Here is a 25,363-nt window from a genome sequence, read left to right as displayed (position 1 = left end):
AATCTGGGTGTTTGATATACCTAGATATGGACGGATGATGTTTGATATACCTAGATATGGACGGATGACATGTTTGAATGCTGAACATGTTTGAGTATATTGAGGGATAGTGTTTATAGACAAAAACATGCTAAAAAGACAAAGCAATGTTTTGTTAAAATGTGGAATAAAATTAAAAGAAAGTTACTGAAAGAGAGAAAGAAATATATTATATTTTTTAATTTGAAAAAGAAAGTCATCTTACTTTATTTAAGAAATAGGTGCTATTATTTGTGTCGACAGCCTGACCATGCACACGGCATAAAACTGATCCACTATTATTAATGCTTCCAAATCTGGGTGTTTGATATACCTAGATATGGACGGATGATGATCTTTCACCCGAAGACCCATTATTTTTCCATGTGATCTGTCACCCAAAGACCCTTGCCAGTTCAATTTGAACAGCAACTTGGTTTATCACTGATTTTGCTGGTTATTTTGAAAAATGAAGACATTTGAAGCCATTTAGAACCAGAAATTCGATTCATTTCGAGGTTTCTGTGGCGCTGTTTCGGTTCTCACCCAAAGATTCCATTTAAAAAAGGTTATGTTCTCACCCAATGACCCGATGATATTTTTTACATTTTGCTCTCACCGAATGCTTAAAACCATGCTCTCACCCAATGACCCCATATTTTTTACATTTTGCTCTCACCGAATGCCCCTTAGTGCGGAAGTGCCTACTCCTATATCCATTTCAAATTGAAGTGAATCCCCAGGATTCTTCCACTCCAATGTTCAGCTGAATTATGACTATGAGTCGATCAGAGTCAATTGTTTCAGCTCACCCTATGACCGTTAAAGATGGTCAAGATCCTAAAATGGGTTCAGTATAGGGTCAGATGCTAAATATTGGGTCTTTTGGAGCAGAGTGTTGTAACAGTAGGGTATTGGCGGGGGGCACATCAAAAATTTTGGTGGGTATGCTCCCCCGGAATTTTGAGGTGGTGGGTCTTTGGGAGCTGACGGCGTACCGGTAAAAAGGGGTCTTTCGGAGCTGCGAACCGGGCTGTGAACAAGTAAAATGGGGTCTTTTGGAGCTGCGAAAAGTCAAAATCAAGGGTCTTTCGTGACTTTTTGGTTGAAAATCGCCTGAAAATACAAGAAATATGAGGAATGAGCAATTTTTGGGTCTTTTAGAACTGAAATGATCAAAATCAAGGGTCTTTCGGAGCTTCATTTTGGTCAAATATAGGGGTTCTTTCGGAGCTGCGAAACCCAAAAAGGGGGTCTTTCCGGGGAGCATACCTGTATGGTCATTTGTGTTGAGTGCCCCCAGGGGTATTGGGTGCAAAAATATGCATTTTTGGGAGGAATGACAAGGCATTATGGGGTCGGGGATTGCATGAATCTCATAATATTAGAGCATTAATTGACCTTTTTGGAGGAGAACAAGAAAAATATGGTGCTGGGGAATCTTGGGAAGGCACTAGTAAAATATGAGGTCTCATACGGTGGGGTAAACGGGCCAAAAACAAAAAACATAGGCCTACATACAAAAAAACAAAAACAAAAACAGGGGGTTTTAGGGGTGCGCATGTAAGCCTATCATGGTACAAATGGGCTAAAATTATCAATTTGTCATTACAATGACATTCTGAAAAAGAAAGAAACAAATACAGAACAAAGGAAGAGATCCGATCTATTTCTTGTGTCTATTTAAGTGCAAAGAGAACAAATATCTAGCTCATTTGACAAAGATTGTTTGCTCGTCCATCATGTCATTTTGTTTTCTCAAAAGTGACCAGCATACCCGCCAGCATACCAACTTCGGTCTGCAAAGGACAGAGGCGCGATCTGATGACGCTTCAGTGTTAACAATGCACTATTTTGTTTGTACATACTTCTCAAATTCAGAAGTCAAATATTTAGAGTTATATTATGCAGAAGAATGAAACTTGAAAGAGTGAAAGTCCGAAAATCTACATGCGAATTCCAAAACGACTGCAACGGAAGTCTATGAACAAATTAGGCAACTCGGTATTAAGGACATAGGCACGATCTGACGCCTCAATTCTGGTTAACAATGCATTATTTTGTTTGTATAAACTCCTTTCTTAAATTTCTCAAATTCGGAAATCAAATATTTCATCAAGGGTGGAATGACAAAAGACCGAAAAACCACATGCGAATTCCAAAACGACTGCAACGGAAGTCTATGAAAAAAATAATTATGATAAAAATGATCGTTTTGTTTCGTTTTTTTTGGTATGTTATTTTTGCATGTGTATAGGCTTATACAATGCTTCCAACATTCAATGTTTGAAATTAGATGCAATAAATTTTCTTAATGCCTAGGCCCTACCGGTATTATTTATACTATAAGCCTCTCCCTAATAATATCATTATTTTCTAATAAATACACGCCGGCAATGATACCAGTATTCATTTTTATGATAGGCCGATATCGTAAACACCAAAGAAAGCTTGGTCAAATCACACGTGTGAAATTTTAAACGACTACAACAGAAGTCTTATTGAACAAAAATTCAAATTAAAGTATCTTAAAGTTGAACTGAAAAATGCTCTGAAAACCATGAAAACTTTGCACCTAATTATTTTGAAATTAAATGTTTACTCGCGAGTCGTGATATGCTTTATTTAATACAGTCCATTGATGGGGGCCATATCCGGGAGCAACGATCCGTTCGTGCACTTCCTCCTCTAAAATCAATAACCCATTGAATCTGCAATACTCTCATATCGATGATTTAGCCGATTTGAGAGACTCTCAAATCGATGATTTAGCCGATTTGAGAGACTCTCAGATCGATGTTTTAGCGCATCTGAGAGACTCTCAAATCAATGATTTGGCCTATTTGTGTGCTCTCCTCTTTACTCTCAGATCCGTTCGTGCACTTCCTCCTCTAAAATCAATAACCCATTGAATCTGCAATACTCTCATATCGATGATTTAGCCGATTTGAGAGACTCTCAAATCGATGATTTAGCCGATTTGAGAGACTCTCAGATCGATGTTTTAGCGCATCTGAGAGACTCTCAAATCAATGATTTGGCCTATTTGTGTGCTCTCCTCTTTACTCTCAGATCGTGGAATTCTACCTCGTTAGCTACCTGCCTACATATATAAAATTAAATTATGATTCTCGCGGAATCGGATTATTCTTGGTATCATCTCTATGTACTTCTTCAAATTATTTTCAATGCTGGAAAACAGCGGGGTTTCTTATCACGGCACCTTTGATCGATTGGTTGAATGGCTAATTAACAATTCTCACAGAATCGGATTATTACTGGTATTTTTTTAGATGATTAGCACTTAACCTGATCTTGTCTCATCTACCCCGCCTATATCGTGCAATAAGCCGTCTTATCTTTACCGCCTCTTTTGAAATAGGCCGTATATTACCCCATATTGGAAAATTTGTCAATCCATTAAGCTTTAAAATCCTTGGAAAAAATAACATTAATATAATTTCAAACTTTCAAACTCCGAAATTGGAGTGGTAAACATTATTAACAATATTAAAAATGGGCGCAAACCCTCCGATTTTGGAGTTTTTGCGGCGTGCGCAGAAACTGCGATTTCGGAGTTTTTGCGTAGCATCCGGAAAAGCTCCGAAATTGGAGTAGTAAACATTATTAACAATATTTAAAACGCACGCAAACCCTCCGATTTTTGGAGTTTTTGCGCCCGCCGCAAAACCTGCGCACGTTTTTGCGTACCTTCCGCAATAATTAATAATGTTAACGTTTAATTTTTAAACGTGCGCCGAAAATCCGTCAGTGGACATTTGATGCGCAGAACCGTAACTTCTGACTCTAAAAATATAGGCCTAAATAATATTTCTTACTTTCTACCCTTTTTATCTTATCACTTATTAAACATTCTAGGGTAGGCAAATATTAAATCATATTACAATTCAAGAAAAACGTGCGCAGAAATACTCCACCGTATTAAAAATTATAGAACTAACTTCATGAAATAAATCATTAAGGTAAACAGGTGCCATATTATTCAAAACTTTGTACATCATACACTCATTATTATATAAAATTCGAAATTGGAGTAGAAACATATAGGCCCTATATTAAATCATAACAATTCATGAGATGATTAAATCGTGCGCCGAAAATCCGTCCGTGGATTCCCTGCGACCGTGCGCAGAATTACTCCACCGGAGCTATATACGGAGGGAGTTTCTGCGCACGTGCGCCAAAAATCCGTCAGTGGATTCCCTGCGACCGTGCGCAGAATTACTCCACCGGAGCTATATACGGAGGGGAGTTTCTGCGCACGTGCGCCGAAAATCCGTCAGTGGATTCCCTGCGACCGTGCGCAGAAATACTCCACCGTATTAAAAATTAGAACTAACTTCATGAAATAAATCATTAAGGTAAACAGGTGCCATATTATTCAAAACTTTGTACATCATACACCCATTATTATATAAAATTCGAAATTGGAGTAGAAACATATAGGCCCTATATTAAATCATAACAATTCATGAGATGATTAAATCGTGCGCCGAAAATCCGTCCGTGGATTTTTTTAAACATGGTTTTTTAAACATGAAACTTGAAGCGCAGAACTGACTCTAAACATATAGGCCCTAAATAATATTTCATACTTTCTACCATTTAATAATATTAAATCATAACAAATCATAACAATTCATGAAATCATAACAATTCATGAGATGATTAAAACGTGCGCCGAAAATCCGTCCGTGGATTCCCTGCGACCGTGCGCAGAATTACTCCACCGGAGCTATAAACGGAGGGGAGTTTCTGCGCACGTGCGCCGAAAGTCCGACTGTGAATTCCCTGCGACCGTGCGCAGAAATACTCCACCGTTCGGACTCTAAAAATATATATATTTCTTACTTTCAAAGTTATTTTTTTAAACATGTTTTTTAAACATGATACTTGATGCGCCGAACTGACTCTAAACATATAGGCCTAATAATATTACTTTCTTTCTACCATAATATTAAATCATAACAAAGAATCGTGCGCCGAAAATCCGTCAGTGGATTACCTGCGACCGTGCGCAGAATTGCTCCACCGGAGCTATATACGGAGGGGAGTTTCTGCGCACGTGCGCCGAAAATCCGTCAGTGGATTCCCTGCGACCGTGCGCAGAATTACTCCACCGGAACTATATACGGAGGGGAGTTTCAGCGCACGTGCGCCGAAAATCCGTCAGTGGATTCCCTGCGACCGTGCGCAGAATTACTCCACCGGAGCTATATACGGAGGGGATTTTCAGTGCACGTGCGCAGAAAATCCGACTGTGGATTCCTTGCGTCCACCGTGCGCAGATAATCCACTATCGGAAGTTCTGCGTAGGGGTCGCAGAAGCTCCACTGGTGGATCATGTACATACATGCGACGTTCGTGAGGGCGCACCACCAAATCACTCCACGATTTATGTACCAGTGAAATTCGGTTAAAATAGTCCACCGCTTATTTCAGCTTGTTGCGGCTTTATTTTCTAAAGATATTGTCAAAATTCGCACTTTTTCAGCTCATTTGCTTCCGACAAGTGTCTACATGAAGGAATCTGAGAAAAAATCGCAATATTTTATTTCAGAGGTGAAGTTTTGGCGCGAATTTGAACAACGTCCGGTTTCAAAAATTGAGTGATTTTTTAGGGTTAAATTTGCACCTTTTTTTTTGCGGCCAAATAGCAAAAAAAAGTAGATGGTCACCAATATATTCTGTTAAAAGAATAATATTCTACATGTGATAAGCTTTAATTTGATACCAAACTTTTTATCTATATTACGTTTTTGCAGTGACAAAACGCCATCCAAACGTGCGTATTTTCCTGTGTAATCCAATGGCGCAATCATTGGTGGTGCGCTCTCTTATAAGCGGCTTTTAAAGTGTGTTGCTATGTACGCGCATTTTTATCAAAAAACATAGAATAAGGGCGGAAGTCTTAATAAATCATTTTATTTCATTCGCAAATGCTTGAAATAACATTTGTGATTAATTTTAGCAATACTTTTTTTTTTATTTATCCAAAAATACAAGCCTCTGACGTTAAGAAAAGCATCAAAAATCTACGTATATGAGCGCTTTTGCTATAGATGTATACCAGATCAGAATAACGTACACAACTTGTATTTTTACTTAAATTGCCAAAATCAGTAGGCCTAGTTTGAAGATAGAGAACGAGAGGGGGGGGGGGGGGTAATTTGACTCAATTACGTGAATAGGCCTACATTTAAGGTATTAAAAATATTTATACACACATAAAGTACTTTTCACAATTAAAAAATTAAAATTAAAGAGTATCTTTTTGCATAAAACATTCAATTTTATGTCCAACCTCTGCAAACTTCTGCATGTTGATAAACACGTTGAAATTTGGGTCTTTTGGTGATTCGGAACTGATTTTTAGAGCACCATTTCTTCCGAACGGAAAGTCGTAGGGGATGAAATCTTGGGAAATGACTAGAAACTGTCTCTAGTTTACTTCAAAATGTAAACAATTGGATTTTGATAACTATTGACGTTTATAAGCGGCTTTTAAAGTGTGTTGCTATGTATGCGCATTTTTATCAAAAAACATAGAATAAGGGCGGAAGTCTTAATAAATCATTTTATTTCATTCGCAAATGCTTGAAATAACATTTGTGATTAATTTTAGCAATACTTTTTTTTTTATTTATCCAAAAATACAAGCCTCTGACGTTAAGAAAAGCATCAAAAATCTACTTATATGAGCGCTTTTGCTATAGATTTATACCAGATCAGAATAACGTACAAAACTTGTATTTTTACTTAAATTGCCAAAATCAGTAGGCCTAGTTTGAAGACAGCGAACTAGAGGGGGGGGGTAATTTGACTCAATTACGTGAATAGGCCTACATTTAAGGTATTAAAAATATTTATACACACATAAAGTACTTTTCACAATTAAAAAATTAAAATTAAAGAGTATCTTTTTGCATAAAACATTCAATTTTATGTCCAACCTCTACAAACTTCTGCATGTTGATAAACACGTTGAAATTTGGGTCTTTTGGTGATTCGGAACTGATTTTTAGTGCACCATTTCTTCCGAACGAAAAGTCGTAGGGGGATGAAATCTTGGGAAATGACTAGAAACTGTCTCTAGTTTACTTCAAAATGTAAAAAATTGGATTTTGATAACTATTGACGTTTATAAGCGGCTTTTAAAGTGTGTTGCTATGTACGCGCATTTTATCAAAAACATAGAATAAGGGCGGAAGTCTTAATAAATCATTTTATTTCATTCGCAAATGCTTGAAATAACATTTGTGATTAATTTTAGCAATACTTTTTTTTTTTATTTATCCAAAAATACAAGTCTCTGACGTTAAGAAAAGCATCAAAAATCTACGTATATGAGCGCTTTTGCTATAGATGTATACCAGATCAGAATAACGTACACAACTTGTATTTTTACTTAAATTGCCAAAATCAGTAGGCCTAGTTTGAAGACAGCGAACTAGAGGGGGGGGGTAATTTGACTCAATTACGTGAATAGGCCTACATTTAAGGTATTAAAATATTTATACACACATAAAGTACTTTTCACAATTAAAAAATTAAAATTAAAGAGTATCTTTTTGCATAAAACATTCAATTTTATGTCCAACCTCTGCAAACTTCTGCATGTTGATAAACACGTTGAAATTTGGGTCTTTTGGTGATTCGGAACTGATTTTTAGAGCACCATTTCTTCCGAACGGAAAGTCGTAGGGGGATGAAATCTTGGGAAATGACTAGAAACTGTCTCTAGTTTACTTCAAAATGTAAACAATTGGATTTTGATAACTATTGACGTTTATAAGCGGCTTTTAAAGTGTGTTGCTATGTACGCGCATTTTTATCAAAAAACATAGAATAAGGGCGGAAGTCTTAATAAATCATTTTATTTCATTCGCAAATGCTTGAAATAACATTTGTGATTAATTTTAGCAATACTTTTTTTTATTTATCCAAAAATACAAGCCTCTGACGTTAAGAAAAGCATCAAAAATCTACTTATATGAGCGCTTTTGCTATAGATTTATACCAGATCAGAATAACGTACAAAACTTGTATTTTTACTTAAATTGCCAAAATCAGTAGGCCTAGTTTGAAGACAGCGAACTAGAGGGGGGGGGGGGGTAATTTGACTCAATTACGTGAATAGGCCTACATTTAAGGTATTAAAAATATTTATACACACATAAAGTACTTTTCACAATTAAAAAATTAAAATTAAAGAGTATCTTTTTGCATAAAACATTCAATTTTATGTCCAACCTCTGCAAACTTCTGCATGTTGATAAACACGTTGAAATTTGGGTCTTTTGGTGATTCGGAACTGATTTTTAGAGCACCATTTCTTCCGAACGAAAAGTCGTAGGGGGATGAAATCTTGGGAAATGACTAGAAACTGTCTCTAGTTTACTTCAAAATGTAAAAAATTGGATTTTGATAACTATTGACGTTTATAAGCGGCTTTTAAAGTGTGTTGCTATGTACGCGCATTTTTATCAAAAAACATAGAATAAGGGCGGAAGTCTTAATAAATCATTTTATTTCATTCGCAAATGCTTGAAATAACATTTGTGATTAATTTTAGCAATACTTTTTTTTTTATTTATCCAAAAATACAAGCCTCTGACGTTGAGAAAAGCATCAAAAATCTACTTATATGAGCGCTTTTGCTATAGATTTATACCAGATCAGAATAACGTACAAAACTTGTATTTTTACTTAAATTGCCAAAATCAGTAGGCCTAGTTTGAAGACAGCGACCTAGAGGGGGGGGGGGGGTAATTTGACTCAATTACGTGAATAGGCCTACATTTAAGGTATTAAAAATATTTATACACACATAAAGTACTTTTCACAATTAAAAAATTAAAATTAAAGAGTATCTTTTTGCATAAAACATTCAATTTTATGTCCAACCTCTGCAAACTTCTGCATCGGATAAACACGTTGAAATTTGGGTCTTTTGGTGATTCGGAACTGATTTTTAGAGCACCATTTCTTCCGAAAGGAAAGTCGTAGAGGGATGAAATCTTGGGAAATGACTAGAAACTGTCTCTAGTTTACTTCAAAATGTAAAAAATTGGATTTTGATAACTATAGACCTTTTTCCCTCTATCCCACAATGCACTATTCCAGGGGGGTATGACGTAGCTCATTAACCTCATAGATCGTGTGCATCCGATGGTCTTTGCCAGGCCTTTGCAATTATTTTGTCTTAATATGGGCATACTGATTCCATATATGCGGATTATCGTAAAGGCCATCGATGTTACTAATTATGCAATTATTGAATACACGAATGATGCAGTTACGGAGCGATGCAGAACATCTGTGTAAGAGATTTATGTTTACGTCTTATTTTCATCTCCGAAAAAAAGTGAAACGGACACCGACAAAATATCACTGCGTGTCCGTCATTAGTTTTTCACCATTAGGTCTATAAAATGTATACAAAGTTAGGTTTCAATAGCAGGAAACTTTTTTGGGTGAGGTCACCATGTCCACAAGGCATAAAAATGTTGTTTTTTGCCCCCGAAAGGTATTAGTGATCACGGCGCCATTATCGTGATTATCGGGGATTCCTTTTTTGTGATGAAGGCACCAGCCGAAATGTCCGTATTCCAGAATGTAATGAACATAACTCTGTACTCCCCCGGGGAGATGATGTAGTTTGCGACACTCATACCCCCCTGGAATAGTGCATGATGGGAAAGAGGGAAAAAGGTCTATTGACGTTTATAAGAGGGCGCACCACCAAATCACTCCACGATTTATGTACCAGTGAAATTCGGTTAAAATAGTCCACCGCTTATTTCAGCTTGTTGCGGCTTTATTTTCTAAAGATATTGTCAAAATTCGCACTTTTTCAGCTCATTTGCTTCCGACAAGTGTCTACATGAAGGAATCTGAGAAAAAATCGCAATATTTTATTTCAGAGGTGAAGTTTTGGCGCGAATTTGAACAACGTCCGGTTTCAAAAATTGAGTGATTTTTTAGGGTTAAATTTGCACCTTTTTTCTTTGCGGAAAAAAAAAAAAAAAAGTAGATGGTCACCAATATATTCTGTTAAAAGAATAATATTCTACACGTGATAAGCTTTAATTTGATACCAAACCTTTTATCTATATTACGTTTTTGCAGTGACAAAACGCCATCCAAACGTGCGTATTTTCCTGTGTAATCCAATGGCGCAATCATTGGTGGTGCGCTCTCTTCGTGTACGCGTCGCCCTATTCGCTAGTTAGTAGCGTAGTGCACGTTAGAATATGACCGTTGCTAGGTCAACTGGCTCACGCTTTCTTTCTTACGAACCACTGATCGAAATGATCGCAACACAAAGCCTAAGGCATATCATAATTCGGAACAGGTGTATGAGCCCAGACTTGAACCAGTAACCAATGGCTACTAACGTACACTACGTCAGCGAATAATATGCGTGACGTCAATAAGATGACACATGACGTCACACGTACAAACGTTGCACACGCCTAAAATCTTATTCTATTTAATTGTCTTTGTAAAAACGTCTGTATAGCAAAGAAAAACAGGCTAGACCATAGATAGCGAAGGCTACAAACAAAACATGAACTGCATGTCCTTGTCTTGTTCAGGCTCTGTTGTTCTTATTCCATAGATGTTTGAAAGACGACAATAATTTTCTGTAAACGCAGCAATTATAGTATCGTTTAATAAATTGTTTATATTTTTAGACAACAAAGTACCACTGGACCACACGACAGCCATATACATTGCTGAGGGGATATCAATCAGGGTATTTGCTGCCTTCACAGTTATTGCATGCTTAGGAATTGCACTCGCTCTGCTCTTTCTTGTCTTCAATTTGAAATTAAGAAAGCAAAGGTAACTGTAAGGTTGAACCTGTCATGATAGTGTAAATATGTAAAGAGGTAGATAGTAAACAAAATTCGAATCCACATGTAGCGGTATTGCATAAAAACGTAGAGGTAACGGAGATACCAAGGTGGTTTTCCTTTTATTTAGTAAAACCACAAAAGCAAACTCTACGAGAGCTATAAATAAGTCAAATAGAGCTCAATAGTCACATCAATGTGTAAAACGTACAACGTTTTTGTGTTACCATCAAGAGTTCTATTCTTTATGCCCTACTACCCAGCAAACACAAAACGTTTTACAGAAAACGTTTAAATTTCGAGGTACATAAAAGGTTTCAACACATTCAGAAAACATTTGTGAAAATTTGATGCAAAACATTCTAACATAACCCATAATGTATTGTAATAACAGTTTAAATTTTTTTTATAATGTTGTTGTAATGTTTTTTTGGGTTTTTTTTCTTCAAAAAACATTTTTAAAATGTTTTCATCACCGACATAATATATAACCGGACATTTAATTGTTGTTAAAACTATTTTGTTCAAAAGCAAAACGCGTTTATAACACATTTTTGTTTTTGCTAGGAGTAAGCAGATTTGTAATATACATTTTGTCCATGTATGTTAAAAATTCTTAAAATTTATTAATGAGTTCTTTTAATAATTGCATTCGTAAAATTTAATTGTAATGCAAGAAATGTAATCTCTTTGTTTTGTTGTTTTGATGTTTATTTTATGTGATTTCCTCAGATCGGTAAAGTTGTCAAGTCCGTATCTCAACAATCTGATCATTCTGGGCAGTTTTATTATCTACATTTGGATAATTCTGTATGGTTTTAGCAGTGATTTCGTCAACAATCGAGTATATCTAAATCTATGTCAGGTGAGAGCTTACACACAAAAGGGAATACCGTAAACACTCGATAGTTAGCATATGTGCTTACTATCGAGCGCTTTTAAAACATACAAACATGAAGTGCCCCACCCACACAAGTGTAAAGGGTTTTGAGCATTAATCATCGATACACATAGTTATATACGAATAAGTAAACCTGCAAATTTGTGTCTCAACCCCATTAGCTCAGTTGGTAAAGCGCCGGACAAAAACAATTTGATCATAATCCAAGAACCGCAAGACTCTTAACGAATGCATTCATTTTACCAATTTCTAGGAACATTTCGTTTAGTAGACACATTATACTACTTTTTTTACAACTTGAGGACGGACGTAACGTGGGTCAAAAATCATATGGCAGTAAGTGCAACTGCGCATGTCACGTCTTTGACGTGTAAAGTCAACATCAACATGATCAACAAATCAGAAATGACAATATTTCGAAAATTAACATAAAACGTTTGTATTAAGTGCTGATTTGTACATATTACAGAAAAACGCGGTGGTTCAGTTGTCGCATTATAATCCTTAAGGAGAATGGTATTGTAATCTCACCCCTGATCTCAGCATTCTTGGTGATGTCCAATGTGTCCCTTATTAAGCTCTCTAAGTGTGTAGCTGACATGACATTCAGCATTGGATGATTGAGAACAAACTGAGGTTGAACCAAGACAAGACAAAGTTTTTAATCGCCAGAGGGCAATGAAGACCCGCTCGGTGGATGGATAGTATTTCCTTCTTTAGTGCCTCTTTCTAAGAAGGGTGCTGGGGATAGAGCCTGTTCAGTAGCAGCTCCACGTTCGTGGAAAACCTTACCGGTTCGTATCAGGAATGCTACTACAGCTACTTTGGAACCATTCAAAACTATAATGCTTAAGACATATCTTTGTTTCCTATATTTCATCTTTTTTTTTTGCTGTTATTTTTGCTGTTGCGCTTTGTAGCCACTGGAAAAGCAGCATAATAAATGAAGTATTAAAGTTAAGTTATCACAGTAGTCGCTTATACGGCTACAGAGTAGAATGATCTGGCATCTACTTTTTCTCTTCGATAGTTCCGTCATTGGTTTCTTTCCATCGGTTTCATCTTAGGATTTGGAGCTATGTTCAGCAAAACATGGCGGGTATATAGAGTGGCGACATTTAAGACACCCAAACGTGTGGTAATTAGTAGTTTTGTAATTCATTCTAAAATTTAGTAAAAATCCGTTTTTAAATAAAATAATAAAACAGCAGATAAAAACCTTTATTGCTTTGAAGTAAACATGACGATGAGGCAATACACATTCATTTTATCCACCCATTTTTTCACCGCTTCCATGTCTTTCTGGACCTTCTGGTTTTCCTCTACCATACAATCGTTTACCTATCTCCCAACCATCAGGACCCAAGCGTGTCTCCACACGGAGCGACCATTTAAACAAACAAACAAACAAACAAACCCCTATATTTATTAGGCTCAATTTTTCATTGCATTTGTCCTGTTTTCTCGCCCTCTCCGTATCACTCAACTTTGCGCATCGCCTTCATTTTAACCCAGAGTGTAGAGGCTTTTAATTCGTCCATTGCTGATTGTTGAACCATCTCATTAATTTTCTTCATTCTACAGATCGTAAGTGACAACCATCTACTTCTGATGGTTTTAGGGTTCCTTTGCTTTGACGTTCTCCTGTTAATGGTTTGGCAAATTACCGATCCAATGTCCATTCAACGCTTCAATTCAATGCCTACGGTAAGTTGGGACTACCGATTGGGACACACCATAAGTGCTATCAAGTGTATCATTTCATGTATCGATCAGTCGGGATGAAACTCATGTGGACCTCCATTATAATTATGATTTCTATTATGTTTACTCTTTGTTTTTTGTTTTCAATAATAGTTTTTACGCAATCCAAAAATTTTAACGATTAATCTGCACAATTAAATAAGATAGCAGATTGTTTGTTATTGAAATGTTCCCAGTACATGATGCAGTCATGTCTACAGTAGAATTCATCTCGACCTTTGCATGACTTAACCCCATTAAAAGCTATTAAACCAAGATAACACTCATTGAAACAGCTCAACTGATTAAATCGGATCTTCTCTGGTTGTGCACAAGTGACTGTTTTCATGTGCGATATCGCAATAAAGCTGGTATTCATAGCTTCAGTTGGGTAACCGATTATAAAGGAAACGAAAGGAAACAATGTTATGTGTGGCTTTGTTCACGAAATCAGACAATGTCGTGCTTTTTGTAAACCAGCATTCTTGAAAATGAGCAACATAATGATTTTTGACTTAACACGGTTTAGAAATAATTTCTTCATATTTTTGGTGTTATCTGTCGTTTACATGTCCTTCCTAAAACACAAAAGTACGACCCTCTCCAAACACCTAAATTAGCTAAAAATTTAGGACATGTTACAAAACTTTATTTTCTAGAACCTATTTAGAATAATTTAAATGTAGCTTTTACCGGTTTTTTGTGGCATCCTTCAGAAGTGAGCGGTCCGATACCAATATTTTCGGTCAAATCTCCATTCAAATAACACGGGGAGTTGGCTAGCTATGCCTTGCCCTCACTCATATTTTACAAAAGTGCGACCATTTCTGAACATCTAACCTAGCTGTAATTTTAGGTCATGTTAGAGAAATATATTTGCTAGAAGTTTTGGAGAATAAATAAAATATTGGCTGGTTATTTTTCACACAGTGATGTTAACTAGGCAAGTGTCCATTCTCCCAACATACATCATTTGTAGGGGTCACGCGTCAATGGTGAGAGCACTGTGTATTGTGTATAGGAAAACGGACAGTAACTGCAGTATGAAAAACACAATACTTAAATAGTGTCTATTTCATCATGTAGTAATTCGATTGCATTCCTGTTGAAGTTGGCTCGAGAGGTTTCATTTCTCAAGATAATGCCGACAGGTTCAAATCATTCAATTCTTTATTTCGCTCCAAAAATTGCAACCGACGACATTACAAAAGAATAGACAAATTGTGGATACGTTTTTACGGGAATTCATAACAATTAGTGGGTTTTTAGCGGGTGCGCCGTCGGACAAGTTCTAAACTTGACTGACGGCGAACCCGCTAAAAACCCACTAATTGAAAAGAATAGACACTTGAAGCCTACTCGAATGTCTATTCATATGCATATCGCATACACGGAGATCGATTTAAGATTGAAGCAATATTACATCCAGAATATACAAGGTTTCCAAATTGTCCATCATTGCCTCTTTTGTCATTTACCATGCCAGAGACGAAAAGCTCTTTGCACAATGCATACAGCATAATTTTAAAAAAATCACATTTTTTTATGTATTTTAATAATGTTTTTCCAGTGCTTTTTGTTTTTATATTGCAATTGTCAGTCCTGCATGATCGTTTATACGATATGTCCTGGGTTTATTATATTTCTTTATTGTTCAATGGTTTAATACGTAATTTGATAATAAAGTGATGTGATCTCTGAAAACTGTTCTACATATGATATAACTTTCCTGTTACAGAACGACCCCGATATACCCAACCAAATCATTTTCTATTTTGATTATTGTTATTCTGAGAATTATGGGTATTGGTTGGCAGCTGTGGCAGGGTACAAAGGATTGTTATTGTTATTTGGAGCATTTTTAGCATGGGAAACACGAAAGGTAAAAATTGTAAATCCAAATGTCTTTTAAAATTGTTTAGTTTAGTTTCTATTATTATGTACCTCTATATTGTCCTGAATGAACATCACAGCACAACCTATGCTAAGCTAATGTAGGATGATCTTGACGTCACAAAGCTCATCATGGGCGTGGCTTTAAACATTTCAGGCAAAAGCAAACGATCAGTTTCAACTTTGTTTCTGGTCTCACGGTAGGTTCAAAATGTAATGCGGTATGGTGTTTTATTCGATTCGGCCTTTTAGAGTAGAGTAATTCAACATTGGATAAAAATAAGAAATATGCTTCTCTAAATTCGTATTTATATCATTGTGTTGCAGGTTACCATCATTGAACTAAATGATAGTAAACTGATTGGTATTAGCATTTATACCGTAGTAATACTGTGTGCGGTGGGTGTCGCAGTCAGTACAACAATCCAATCCAATGCAACACTCTCTTACATGTTTCTCTCTTGTATAGTTTTGTTTTGCACATCGATGACTTTGATTATCATCTTTGTTCCTAAGGTAAGTGAATCAAGGTAGGCATACAAAATAAAAACACCAATAGGGTGTTAAAAGTGATTTCACGCCTTACAGTAATGTTGAGTTGGGTGTTCTTATCATGGTTCAGGTTTATTAACCTTCAATTTTGAAATCATAGTAGACATGAAAATCAAAATGGCATTGATGCACTCTTACAGCTGTAGCACGACAGAGCGATAGTATTAAATGAAGTACACATAACAACTATCACCATGGTCACCACCACCACGACAATGGATTGTAAATGTCATCATCTCTCTACCTCAGAAAGTCTTCATAATTCAGATGTCCGTCAACCCCCTTCCACCATTACATTCGGCACAAGGAACCTCAGAGACGTGAATATAATGTCTTGGGTGAGACACTTACATGACTGAAGAGGTTCATCAGGTCTGTTGATTAAACAGCTAATAAAAGTTCTTTGCCAAGACCAAAGGAAAAACTTTTCTGCTGACAGTTTCGCCAGAAACCTTCTGGCTTTCTCAAAGCGATTGATGTTGTTATTGATCCATCTGCTTGGAGCGGGAATCACGGCCGGATGTTGTTGTTTTACCGGAAGTACTCCTGTCTCCAACGTTGGTCTTGAGCAGACGATCAAAGATTTGGCTTAGAAAGAATGTCCCCTCGTCTCTGTTCATGGTGTTGTCTCCTCTCTTGCGAATCCATACTGATTCCTTGTCCCATCTTGCCCTGCGGTTTTCTTCCCTATCAAGGATTGATGAGCTGTCCCAGTCTATTAAATGGTTGGCCCTTGACACGTGAACTGTGATGGCTGATTTGTTAATTTCGGTGAACGATTCCTTTCTCTTAGATCGTATGTATTTAAGTTGGCTAGCTTTCTCCGCTTCCCTTTTGTGTTCATTCATGCGGACACCGAACTGTCTTTTTGTCTCACCAATGTATGATTGGGGGCAGTTTTTGCATGGTATTTCATATACACAGTTCACCGTTTTTTCTTTGTCTTGTTTGTCCTTTGGATGAACGAGCACATTTCTGATGGTGGTGTGGGGTTTCGCCGGTAAGCCCGATCGCGGTTAACATGTTTATGGAGTGGCTGGAAAATCAAGCCATCCATACTGCCCCTTTAAATTGTAGGCCACGCATGTGGAAGAGATATGTCGACGACATTCTTGAAATCGTGAAGGAGGGAGCTACGGAAAGACTTACTGAACACCTAAACCAAGTTGATCCCACGGAGAGCATAAGATTTACATATGAGGAAGAACAGGAGGAAAAATCCCGTTCCTGGACACCATGATCGTCAGAAAGCCGGACAATACCGTGAAATTACTTGTGTATAGAAAAAGACCCACACGGATCAATATCTGTCATACTCTTCGCACCACCCCTTGCATCAAAAATTAGGTGTTATACGCACGCTGCTTGATAGAGGTGAGAAAATAATCACAGAGGAAGACGATAAGATCGGTGAAGAAAATCACATCAGAAAAGTGCTAGCAGGGTGCGGTACCCTAACTGGACCATAGACAAAGTAAAATCACAAAGAGCTAATAAGACCAAAAGCAAGCCAAACAAGAAAGACAAATCCAACACAGACACGAGCAAAGGTAGCATTGTAATTCCTTATGTGGCGGGAGTCTCTGAAAAGATTAGTCGTATTATGAGAAAACACAACGTCTCTACGGCCATGAAACCCCACACCACCATCAGAAATTGTTACGAGTCGTGCTTGACTCAAGGCCAAAATCACCTTTTACCCAAATTCACATACGAATGCACAACACAAATACACTGTTTGATTAAGCTAACAAAATCTAAGTCTTTAATTGAAAGTTACATATGATTGGTACATATAACAACAATTGCATGTACAATAATGTTGGTGATCCTAGAGTGCTTGTAATGTTCTGGACGACTGATGTATAACCTTATTCACTTGTCCTGCGAAAATCAGCGAAGTCCATTGTACACTTGCGTTTGTAAATATCCTTGCGTATGAAATCCTCACACGAAAATGATGATGCTTTCTCCAATCGCTTATCTTCTTGCGCTGCTTTCTCCAAAAATATATCTCCTTGCGCTGCTTTCTCCAAATATTTATCTCCTTGCGCTGCTTTCTCCAAAAATGGTGTTTCTTTCACCAATCACTCTTTCTCCATGGAACAGGCTTCTTTAACACTGCTCCGCTGTATTTGACAGATGTGTGGCTTTCATAAACCCAGCAAACTCCAGCAATTCGACAGAAGAACTTTAATCCTTTGATGAGGAAGAGCACATCCACCACAACTGAGCCCGGATGTTGCCAGTGCCACTATTGAGATATGCTCCATTGAACTTAACAATAAACAATAGGAAACAAAGGATTTATTGACTGTTTTATTGATTTTTCACTACTTAAATGTCAAGTACTATAGTACTTTAAAGCTAATTTCAAGCAGAATATTTTGGTTGAATATCTCAAAAATGATGATTGGCGACTTCAGGGCTCAGTTGTGCTGCATGGTCACATTTGTGTACTCGAAATCTCCTTCGTTCCTGTATTAAAAATAGCTCAATTATTGGCCATGTAAACTGGTTAAAATGTACTTCTTTTTTGAAGCACAAAGACCACACACATGTGGAGTTTTACAATCTCCCATGACATTCTGTAAAGTCCAAACAAAAGCCTCCAGCTTTTATACCAGTACTCATGCAAAACCCATCATCTATTAATAAACCATTACTTCATTCATATTTTCACAACAGATTGCTGCAATCTTGGGATTTCCCAAGATTAATTAACCTTCCACATTACATCACTTCCTGGGGATTTCCAAGTTCCAAACATAGATCTGACTTTGTTTACAATAATTTGGGGAGAATCCCAAAATGACTTTCCACACCAACTCTTTCAAGTGCAAAGGGGGTTTCCCATCTCATGAAATACTTTCAGCTTGTAAACAAACTTAAATAATTAAACTAAATTACTCAGAGCACATCACAACATGTATGTATACGGCTGCGAGTCATAGCTTTCCCCATGAGCATGACGAGTGTGGGCTTTATTGTTGCGCAATATTCAGTTGAGCACAGATACCGCTATACAAACATGTGTATGTTGGAATATACTAGTAGTCAGAGATGTACCCGGGAGATGTACTGAGGATTTTGGGTTTTTAAGGACGTACAATCTTGAATGTCACTCTCTGCCGAACCAAAGGCCACACTTACAATGCAAGGTGTTAAGTGTAGCAAGATTGGCTCAACATCCAACAGCGAACACTAAAATTGCCCTATGTTCTGTAACCGTTGGAGCTTTTATCGAAGTGGCTATCTCATATGTTTTGTGCCAAGGGTAATCTTGACGACTTAACTTAACAGCCAAATGGACTGATGTACACGTTTAATTCAATATATATAATAGAATAATATTGTTTTGTACTAATTCTGCCCCATCAATTCACTATTCATAAGGATCTCTACTTTTTGTTAACAATACAGATGATAGGAGTGTACAAATACCCAAACGGTAGAGATCTCACAGGATCTTTCTCTAAACATCAACATAGTGCTGGAACTGGTGAAACCGCGTGTATTCAAAGCATTGAGAATGTTGATCTCCATGAAAAAATAAGAAAGGTAATCACAATCTCTTATATCTTTGGTCAGTCAAATTGAATTAAAATACGATTAAACTTAAAGTAGTATATAATATATATAATTTCTTTTATCTTTAGCTTCAACAAGAATTACAGAAAAGCAAACAGAATGTTCTATGCACTCAGTGTGGCAACAATGTAATAAGGAACACGAGCAATGGAAACGATGTAACAAAGAACTTTAGCAAAGGAAAAGACATAACAAGCAATATCAGCATTGGGAACGAAGTAACAAATAGCACGAACAATGAAAACGATATAACAAAGAACTTGTGCAATGAAAACGATGTAACAATCGAAATGAGCATTGAGGACAATGTAACAAGCAGCACGAGCAATGGACACGATGTAACAAAGAACACGAGCAATGGACACGATGTAACAAAGAACACGACCAGTGGACACGATGTAACAAAGAACACGAGCAATGGAAACGATGTAACAAATAATACGACCAGTGGACACGATGTAACAAAGAACACGACCAGTGGACACGATGTAACAAAGAACACGAGCAATGGAAACGATGTAACAAATAATACGACCAGTGGACACGATGTAACAAAGAACACGAGCAATGCAAACGATGTAACAAATGATACGACCAGTGGACACGATGTAACAAAGAACACGACCAGTGGACACGATGTAACAAAGAACACGAGCAATGGAAACGATGTAGCAAACGACACGAGCGTAAACATCAACAATGGAGACTCTGTGTGCATAACCACGGCAACCATTGTAACCCAGACCGATGCTAAAGCTTAGGAAGAACACTCCAAAGATCTTATATAACCCGGTTATATAACAGATGATCATGGTGATGGATCTATACAAATGAGCATTTTAGGGAGAACAATTTTACGGAAAACCTTCATTAACATGATTATGGCATGTTCCTGAGTCCTCTAGAATAAAGGTCATGTACTGATATATAATGTGGACCATTTTGGTCTCCCTCTTTCTACACTACCTACATTTTTGTTGGAGTGAAGACAAAGTCTTGTGGATTCTTCAGCTGGATGGACCGACGTCATTCCCATGGTAGTTTTTTTGGGGGTTTACCTCTTGTCTCTGGTCTACCCCCGGAAATGATGGGTATATGCCCGTTAATAGGCTCTCTTTTTTGAAGTCAAATATATCCGATTACCCCCGTTTTTATGAAACCATCCCCCCATTAAGTTTGACTACCCAATGACCCTCCTTTTTTCTAGAATTTTATCATCAAAATGTCATAAAATAATGCAGAAATTTTCATATAATGCAGAAAATAAATTTCATACCCAATAATCACATTTTTCATTCTGTTATACCCAATGGGCAATGACCACCCTTTCTTTAAACAGCACTACTTCCTGATGCGTACACCGGTAGGAACATACCCGTCACTTCCGGGGTCTAACAATGGGTGGTAACAACATTCCATCGTGGTTTCAACCATAGACTGTAGAGAGATGTTTTCATCCAATCCCAGCCAATATGCTGAATTGCACACCACCGAACGACTCGGCGTAATTTAACGCGGCTGTGTACTCTAGACATTGTTTCCTTTGCGAAATTGAGATTTTTTGATATGTTTGTACTTTGTTATGTTTTTTATAAATACAAGGAATGAAAATCCAGATTTGTAAACTGCAACTGGAATATTTTAAGGATTTTATTTCACTATTTCACTCGTGTTTGAAATTGAAAGGAAAGAAAATCTTTGTTGTACCAGCCATGGTACATGCGCGCAACAACGTATCGCGTTGCGTATCGCGCAATTTGTTAACGCACAAATACGCTACGCATACGCGACGCTTATCTGCATGCGCGGCGCATCTTATGGAAACACCACGGAAGCACTGATTTCACAAAAACCTAGCGGTCAAATGGCTCCGTTTTAGCTGATAAAATGTGAATTTTTTCAAGTTCTTTCACCCGATTAAAATATCAAGTTATGAATGGATTTTGCTCAAACTTCTCAAGGGGCCGTGGATTTACCCGATGTTCATGTAATGTAAGGTAGAAAAACGAAAACTGCCGCATTCTCCTGTGAGATTCGATGAAAGGGCAAAATGTGACCACTTTAAACTTCAACGGCCATTATGGCAATGTTCATTTTCTTGGTAAAATGACGATTTAGGTACACGATAACTCAATAAATACAGCATCTATAGGTAAGCAAATATGATCATCGTAAAAAGCATGATCGACTCAAGAAACGGTTTTCTCATTTTTTATATTGTGGTCTATTTCCGATTTTAGGCATCATTTTGTGCAAATAGGCATTTGTGAATTTTGAAAAGTTCAATTTGATGCCTTATATGGTCAATATCTCAAAAAATAAGGCCAATATCAAAAAAATTTAAAAAAAACGTTTTTGGAATGGAGCCTCAAGATTGAGCTAAAAACTAAATAAAATAGGAAAATAGGAAAGAGTGTTTTTTGTTATGATGTACCTAACAAATATTGCCAAAAACTCACTTTTTTGTGATTTTCTTAATAATTGTTGTTTTTACCCCAAATCTGTATTTATATTAAGATTTATTGATGTCTTGCCTTCATAAAAATGTATACTTTTATATGTCTTGCGCGAATAATTACAAAGTTATTGCACTTTTACTACATGCATGTCTGAGAGTACACAGCTGCCTTAAGACCATTATTTTGCGTTCATTGAAGCAAACGTTTATTTTTTTGCATCTCACCTAATACCCTGGAAGTAAGGCCGACCATCGTACCGCGGTGTATGCAAAAGAAATGTACTCCAACAAAAATGTGGGTGGTGTAGAAAGAGGGAGACCAAAATGGTCCACATTATAATCAGTACACGACCTTTATTGTAGAGAACTCAGGAGCTTGCAACCTAATAGTGCAGGCGGTTGTCTGAGGACTATTCTAAACAGAGAAGGCATCTGCCAAAATGTCGGAAATGTGTACATGTATATTAATTTTGATTAGTTTTGATACAAAATGTTTTTAAAGAATGGTGTTTGAAGATGTATAAATTAATTAATTATTTTTATTAGTTCTGCCAGGGACTTATTGTTTGAATGTGTCATTATGTCAAAATTGCTCTGTTGACATACAATACAATACATTTGGCTGATTCCATTTAGATATACATTGGGACTTGTGTAAACATTACAATTATTCCAAAAAAATCAGCTTCGAAAAAACAAATCCCAATATTTACGAGATCGGCTGCCAAAATTGCGATCTCAGTTATGTTGGCGAGACGTCTCGTCTGTTTGGAATTAGGCTCGCGGAACACCAAGCGGAAGTCAAGAAAGCCAATGAAAAAAAGTTCACACGGTCAGAACGTAGGGCATCCGAGCAAGAGCAAACAAAGTCGGCCATATCCGACCATGTCGCAAGGGCAAATCATGAATTTGTGAATTTTGAAAAGTTCAATTTGATGCCTTATATGGTCAATATCTCAAAAAATAAGGCCAATATCAAAAAATAAAAAAAAAACGTTTTTGAATGGAGCCTCAAGATTGAGCTAAAAACTAAATAAAATATGAAAATAGGAAAGAGTGTTTTTTGTTATGATGTACCTAACAAATATTGCCAAAAACTCACTTTTTGTGATTTTCTTAATGATTGTTGTTTTTACCCCAAATCTGTATTTATATTAAGATTTATTGATGTCTTGCCTTCTTAAAAATGTATACTTTTATATGTCTTGCGCGAATAATTACAAAGTTATTGCACTTTTACTACATGCATGTCTGAGAGTACACAGCTGCCTTAAGACCATTATTTTGCGTTCATTGAAGCAAACGTTTATTTTTTTGCATCTCACCTAATACCCTGGAAGTAAGGCCGACCATCGTACCGCGGTGTATGCAAAAGAAATGTACTCCAACAAAAATGTGGGTGGTGTAGAAAGAGGGAGACCAAAATGGTCCACATTATAATCAGTACACGACCTTTATTGTAGAGAACTCAGGAGCTTGCAACCTAATAGTGCAGGCGGTTGTCTGAGGACTATTCTAAACAGAGAAGGCATCTGCCAAAATGTCGGAAATGTGTACATGTATATTAATTTTGATTAGTTTTGATACAAAATGTTTTTAAAGAATGGTGTTTGAAGATGTATAAATTAATTAATTATTTTTATTTGTTCTGCCAGGGACTTATTGTTTGAATGTGTCATTATGTCAAAATTGCTCTGTTGACATACAATACAATACATTTGGCTGATTCCATTTAGATATACATTGGGACTTGTGTAAACATTACAATTATTCCAAAAAAATCAGCTTCGAAAAAACAAATCCCAATATTTACGAGATCGGCTGCCAAAATTGCGATCTCAGTTATGTTGGCGAGACGTCTCGTCTGTTTGGAATTAGGCTCGCGGAACACCAAGCGGAAGTCAAGAAAGCCAATGAAAAAAAGTTCACACGGTCAGAACGTAGGGCATCCGAGCAAGAGCAAACAAAGTCGGCCATATCCGACCATGTCGCAAGGGCAAATCATGTCGCCAATTGGGAGGATTCCAAGATACTTGACAAGGAACATGTCAGAAAGTCTAGAGAAGTACGAGAAGCGATGGAGATCAGAAAGAGGGGGACAAAGACCATGAACAGAGAGGAGGGCACTTATTTCCTAAGTCACGTATTTGACCCACTTTTGAAGACTGGAAGTAAGACTACTCAAAACCGGAAGCCAGTTTCCCGGGAAAGTGGATCAGATGCTCACATCTGATGAAGTCCTCCGACGAGATGGACGAAATATTAGTAACTAAAAACTTATTGGTTTTGACAAGCAAAATTACTAATTTGACCCAATATAAGGCTTTAGAATACGGCAACATTTGAAATTCTGTTTCAAACTTCACCTTCGAACTTACAGCCTGTCTCAAAAAAAATTGTGCAAGTGAAAAGCGCCCTCTCTGGCAAATAGAATATACCGTTGTGACATAATGCTAACATCAACGTCAGGGGAATAGTCTTAGCTCTCAAATGCCGTTTGTTTTGTTCAATTTGCTTGTTTTAATCTCGAGATATGTTTAGTTAAAGACGAAAGGGTAAAATCACAATTGTGCCACTTTTACTAGGGAAGAGGGCTATACATGTAACAGTGATAGCATCAAGTTTATCAAGAGTTCCTTCGTGAAATCAAAAGAATGCATCAATTACACAATACAAAATGTTTTTGACTGTTTTTACTGTTTTATCAAGATGCAGGAATGATGATTCTCTTTTTTCACTTAAAAGAGATTAAAAGATAAATACATATTTAACATTCTGCTGTAAAATTAACTACATGTGCATGTCAATGATTTTATCATGGTAAATACTGTTCTTAGTCACTTAAGACGTGTTAAAAGACAAACAGATATTGCGCACTTATACATAATTGTTATAGGTTAATGGACACGTATTGCTTGTTGGGAGAGATATTAGACAAAATAATGCACGCGTGCTGATGTTGATGCGTCTAATGCATGCGCCCCGAAAGGGGAGTGCATTAGACACATCAACATCAGCTATCATTGATTTACATGTACAGCTCTCTTCCCTAGTAAAAGTGGCACAATTGTCATTTTACCCTTTCGTTGTTAAATAAACATATCTCGAAATTGGAACAAGCAAATTGAACAGAGCAAACGGCATTTGAGAGCTAAGACTGCGCCCGTAACGTTGATGTAAGCATTATGTCACAACGGTATTTTCTAGTTGCCAAAGAGGGCGCTTTTCACTTGCACAATTTTTTTTGAGACAGGCTGTATGTTGTTGAATCCAACTAGATGTTTTATTTTATATATAAATTTTCAAACACATTTACATGACATG

General features: G+C 36.9%; 1 protein-coding gene across 1 annotated transcript in view; it reads left to right on the top strand.

Annotated features, from left to right (window-relative positions):
• LOC140165759 (gamma-aminobutyric acid type B receptor subunit 1-like) overlaps positions 1-20,600 on the top strand; it is a 61,264-nt gene extending 40,664 nt beyond the window's left edge. Inside the window, 8 exon segments of the mRNA XM_072189080.1 lie at positions 10,740-10,890; positions 11,634-11,766; positions 12,833-12,940; positions 13,387-13,509; positions 15,284-15,427; positions 15,766-15,954; positions 19,414-19,551; positions 19,650-20,600. Of these exon segments, the coding sequence (XP_072045181.1) occupies positions 10,740-10,890; positions 11,634-11,766; positions 12,833-12,940; positions 13,387-13,509; positions 15,284-15,427; positions 15,766-15,954; positions 19,414-19,551; positions 19,650-20,342 (1,679 nt within the window). The 3' untranslated portion in view covers positions 20,343-20,600.
• The last annotated feature ends 4,763 nt before the right edge of the window (positions 20,601-25,363 follow it).

The sequence above is a fragment of the Amphiura filiformis genome, chromosome 12 (assembly GCF_039555335.1).
Source record: "Amphiura filiformis chromosome 12, Afil_fr2py, whole genome shotgun sequence".
NCBI classification, from domain to species: domain Eukaryota; kingdom Metazoa; phylum Echinodermata; class Ophiuroidea; order Amphilepidida; family Amphiuridae; genus Amphiura; species Amphiura filiformis.
This window is presented reverse-complemented; position numbering and strand designations above follow the sequence as displayed.